The 5000-nt window shown below is 34.4% G+C and overlaps 3 protein-coding genes and 4 non-coding genes across 7 annotated transcripts in view, besides 2 other annotated features; 5 read left to right on the top strand and 2 right to left on the bottom strand. All coding sequences in view use genetic code 11, as the record gives it.

Annotated features, from left to right (window-relative positions):
• Window positions 1-5000: part of a sequence feature (JLA, junction IRA-LSC) that runs on past both edges of the window.
• Window positions 1-5000: part of an inverted repeat (inverted repeat B) that runs on past both edges of the window.
• Window positions 164-236, top strand: trnE. The gene has a single exon. It is a non-coding gene; the product is annotated as a tRNA-Glu (tRNA).
• On the top strand, window positions 296-379 carry trnY. Its single transcript has one exon. It is a non-coding gene; the product is annotated as a tRNA-Tyr (tRNA).
• On the top strand, window positions 488-561 carry trnD. Its single transcript has one exon. It is a non-coding gene; the product is annotated as a tRNA-Asp (tRNA).
• psbM (photosystem II protein M) lies at window positions 1632-1736 on the top strand. The gene has a single exon. It carries the CDS (start codon window positions 1632-1634, stop codon window positions 1734-1736), a length of 105 nt encoding a protein of 34 aa, NP_054490.1.
• petN (cytochrome b6/f complex subunit VIII) lies at window positions 2869-2958 on the bottom strand. The gene has a single exon. The coding sequence runs from the start codon at window positions 2956-2958 to the stop codon at window positions 2869-2871; it is 90 nt and encodes a 29-aa protein (NP_054489.1).
• On the bottom strand, window positions 3629-3700 carry trnC. The gene has a single exon. It is a non-coding gene; the product is annotated as a tRNA-Cys (tRNA).
• rpoB (RNA polymerase beta subunit) overlaps window positions 4985-5000 on the top strand; it is a 3213-nt gene continuing 3197 nt past the window's right edge. Inside the window, exon 1 of the mRNA in view lies at window positions 4985-5000. This exon is cut by the window's right edge and continues 3197 nt beyond it. Coding sequence (NP_054488.1) covers window positions 4985-5000 — 16 coding nt within the window.

Genomic DNA, 5000 nt, shown 5'->3' with positions numbered 1-5000 from the left:
TCTAATGGCGATTCTAATGAATAATTCATCAATGACGAATAAAAAAATTCTATGCAATTCTGAAAGGGGGAAAGATCCCTCGGATAGAATCATTCGATTATATTGACAATTTCAAAAAACTGATCATACTATGATCATAGTATGATGGCGGTTGGTCAAGCAGGCCCCCATCGTCTAGTGGTTTAGGACATCTCTCTTTCAAGGAGGCAGCGGGGATTCGAATTCCCCTGGGGGTAGGGTACTACGAAAGGAAGTTGATCATGGATTACCAATAAGTCTAAAATTGATTCTTCCTGGGTCGATGCCCGAGCGGTTAATGGGGACGGACTGTAAATTCGTTGGCAATATGTCTACGCTGGTTCAAATCCAGCTCGGCCCAAAAATTCGCCAATCCGCCATGAGATGATATAACCCCCTTTGTACTTCAGAAATACCCGATCCGGAGATAAAAAAGAATCAAATTTTCTGCTAGATCCCGTATTTCCCTGGGATTGTAGTTCAATTGGTCAGAGCACCGCCCTGTCAAGGCGGAAGCTGCGGGTTCGAGCCCCGTCAGTCCCGATGGATCCAATAAATATATCAATAAATCTCTCCCTTTTTATGAAGGGGACCGGGGGCAGAATTTCATTGTCAAAGCAAAGGGGAAATCCTTATTTCTTTTTTCTTTCCTTTTGGTAGGAGAAAGACATATGCGGTTGGATTAGTACGATTATTGGTAGCATTATAGTCAGTATTCCAAGAAATGCTGGCTTTTTCGATTGCCCCCGATGCATGTAATGGAATCGAGTACTATACCTTTTTGAGGCGCGCATACACAAGGGGAATTCCTTTCTTGTCCAATACAAAATTTAATATAAGAAAATACTTTCCAGAAAAAACAAAAAAAAAAACAATTTATTTTTCTGGCTACGGATTTATGGAACCTCACTTACTAGTTTGAAGTTGAAAAATAGATTTCATGCAAATTGCACACTGAGCTTTTGGTATAGGTGTCCCGGGGCTAATAATCTACGAAGAAAGGAGGGGAAAGGAAAGATCCTACTCCTCTTAGAAAGGGGAATGAATCATTTTTCCGATTTTTCATTTTGTTTTAAGGCCCCATCGACGAAAGAACAAATCGGAAAATAGTCAATTTGATGAATATTCATTTTATACGGTCTCATCTTTATCACACTTCTTTGTCTTCCAAGTCAAAAATAGTTTAGTTCTAAACTCCTTTCTTTTTCCATTTAGCTTTTATTGTTTGTTTGGGTTTGTAACTATGTGACCACTGGAAGTGGAAGAGCTATTTGATGAGACTTCATCAGATGATTGTACAAGAAGGAACTAGATAGATTAGAGAGAAAAAAAGAACAGATGAGAAAAAATGATAATGATAAATAAATAAAGGAATTTTGGATTGGGTCAGGAATCCAAGTTTGGGGCGGTATGGATAAAAGAACTTCCTATGTTATACTATTCAATTCTCGACGACGAATTGATTTGATAGTTCAGATATTGTTATTCATGATATTGATCCGATTCAAGATCATCGAGAGGTAATATTCATTCATTGAATTTACAGGCCAAAGATTTATCATCTCTATGGGATTAAATCCCGAGTTATTGCGAAGTAAAAAACCGATGAGATTATGGAAGTAAATATTCTTGCATTTATTGCTACTGCACTATTTATTCTAGTTCCTACCGCTTTTCTACTTATCATTTACGTAAAAACAGTCAGTCAAAACGATTAATTATTAACTAATTTGAATGAAACTTGACTTCTGAGTTCTTAGCCAAAATTGACGAAATAAAATGAAAAAGATTCTAATTTCATGTCTTAAATGAAATGAGTGGACTAGAATCGGCAGTATTCTAATAGATAGATAGTATGGTAGAAAGAAAGATTCATCTATTTCTTTCTACCATACTATTTATTAGTTAGATTGTAGTTATAAAGCTGCCCCCTGGAATAAAATAAAGATAGAGGCTGCATTTGATATGGATCTTTTGATATGGATCTATAGATCAATCTACAATATTATCTTGATATATGTGAATATCAATTCCATATATGGGATTGACATAGCATCCAATTCCATTTATTTGCTATATCTATTTGTTCTGATCAATCTAAATTACTCTTATGTCTTATAGTTTGAATTACTAGATTTTTGATTTCCAATCTGAATCTCGGTATCTATTGAAAGAATCAAATCAATGAAGGAAAAGCGATAGATATAGGCAGATTCAAAAAATCACGTAGTAATCTTTTTTTTAACATTCCCAAGAAGTAATTGAGTAAACCATTGACAGTAGTTCCACGGGCATCGAAAAGGAAGAGTAAACCTCACCGATTTTTAACGCCTGAACCATGATATGAAATAAGTCGATAAAGCATAAATCCAATTTCAAAAATTCGAAAGCGGTAAATGCGCAATATGTGACTCATCTGAAGATCTTATTCTGCATAGTATCTCGTTAGACAACCACTATGTTTATATCCTTTCTTTCTCATACAAAGTGCGTATACACTTAACAAAACTACCTCTTCTTTGAACAGTAAAGAGAGAAAGAAATAAAAAAAGGGTCCGGCCCTCCTCAGTATCACCTGGTAAGAGGCCGTTGATTGGAATAGAAAATTTCGGAAGAATTAGGTTCGAATAAATTTCCTGGGATCCTCTTCCTTTCGAACTACAAACATGGGAATCGTTGAAATAGCTCTTTGATTGAAAGAGGATGATTCCTATAATACATTACTCCAGTCGAGTCCAATGGAATTTCAAAATGAAGATATTTTGATTTTGTTCAAAACGTGTTGCAGAACGATCTCGAAAGCAATTGATATTGATACAGTTTGCTTCCTTAACTCAATTAGTAGGACCCCTAGAGTCCACTTCTTCCCCACACTACGAGTGAAAGGGAAAAAGTAAAGACTACCATTAAAGCAGCCCAAGCAAGACTTACTATATCCATATGAATTATGTCCCCTATCTCTATAAATATAAAGGAATTGTTCCGTTATTCCTCACTAATAATAGTGGAATCAATGGCGCAGAGTCAAAAAGAACGAAGACTATTAATAAACCAATCCAATAAATTCGCTCATTTTATAAGAAATTCCTATAGGATTTCTAATCGGGAAAGATTAAACACAAGCAAAATCTGCAGTAACATCTCAAGGGAATGTTACTAATGGAACATGTAGGAATAATAGGTCCTATTCTTTTTTTGTTGACCCTCATTTCAATTGATTGGATGCTTGAGCACTCAGAGATTTTCGTGAGTTCCTCGTATATAATAAAGTATCTTCCGCCCCCTTCCACAACTATTTAGATTTCCTATCGGGCTCTCCAATCTAATTCAAGGTCCAGTCATTATACAATGCATTAATAATAGAAAATTTTGATTTGTAGTAGAAGGTAATTGCGAAGTCTTGATAGCCCCTCTAGCATTCGAATATTTCCTTGAAGCCTAAATATGCAATGCAAAGATATTTACAATTTTTTAGAAAAACCCCCAGACCAGATGTTTAGAATCAAACAAGTATCAACAGTCTGCTTTCTCTGCTTCTGCTGGGGAATCATTCGGCGGGTTATATCAACAGAACAGAAGAAAAGAAGAGATTTCGAGTTTTTTGTTGATCAGGCGACACCCGGATTTGAACTGGGGAAAAAAGGATTTGCAGTCCTCTGCCTTACCACTCGGCCATGTCGCCAAAATGCTACAAATACAAAATAGATGAAAACTTTCCAGGATTACTGAACTGCTTTTTTATTGTACTTGCACCTTGAGTTCTGTTTTCCTTAATTTTTCCTAAAAGTCAAAGAAATCCTAATCCTTCTTCCCTTTTGATTGGGTTTGATTCATCCTTTCAATTTCGATCTCCAAATTCATAATGTTCAAAGCTTTCTCTTACCTTTCTATTGAAAAATCAAATGTGGATTTTCAGTCGCAAAATCCAAAATTCAAATTTCTGAAAATCGGAACCATTAACTATTGACTTAGAATGCATGAATGATTCTTGGATTTGAATCTCCAAATTTTGTTTTCCTAATGACATAAGAAAATACAACTTGATATATAACTAATCAGTATGGATTTTTTCAATCAAAAAATCCTTCTCAATTTTAATTATAACAACAATTATGAGTATATGTAAACCCCCCAAGAGAAATTGTTAGACGGATATATATTATTTATATATGTTCCCGATAGAGAATTATCAGATATCAGAAAAGTATCATACTTCAATTTGAATTTTGAATTGAATAGAAAATTGAAATTCTGTTTTCATAGAGCACAACCCGGGTTGCCCCGAATAGAACAGAGAACGACAATAAAACAATAAAAGAGAAGAAAGACGGATATTATAGATATCTCCACACGTGGTTAAGCCATACAAACCTTCTTTTCTTATACACTTCACAATCGTATTCTATTCAAAAATCCGTAAACAAAATCTCTCTCTTCTCTACAAATCATTTTTTTAGCAACGAAATCCATAACAGAAAAGGGGGTTAAATGCTAAAAAACCGATTCTAATTCTATATATTCTTTCTTATTTTTATGCCTTTATCTCAGCGAAAAGATCAAATGTCGAATCCATTTATTTTTCTGGTATTCAAGCAGGTTGGAATGTGTATTATCATAATAATGGTAGAAATGGAATCATTTTTGTTTTGATATTCTATACAAAATTCTATAACTTAATTAATAAGTCTAAGTAGCAGAAGTCTGTTTCTAGGGATGTTTTATCAATTTCTTTCCATTTGTATCTGTTGAAAATTCCAATAAATTCCAATTCAATTTAAGTAGAAAATTCTCTTTCTTCCTCCGTTCATACGTATTTCATACATTCCAGATATGGAGTTGGGTAAAATTTCATGTGATTCGGTAAACAAAATAGAAATGCCATCATTGCTAGATCATTTATCTAATCTATCTAATTAGATGAAGAATGAACCAATAGTGGTATTTTTTGATAAATGGGAAATTAAAAATGCTCGGGGATGGAA

The sequence above is a fragment of the plastid genome of Nicotiana tabacum (genome assembly GCF_000715075.1).
Source record: "Nicotiana tabacum plastid, complete genome".
In the NCBI taxonomy this organism is placed as follows: domain Eukaryota; kingdom Viridiplantae; phylum Streptophyta; class Magnoliopsida; order Solanales; family Solanaceae; genus Nicotiana; species Nicotiana tabacum.
Note: the sequence above shows the minus strand (reverse complement) of the source record. Positions and strands in the feature narration are given on the sequence as shown.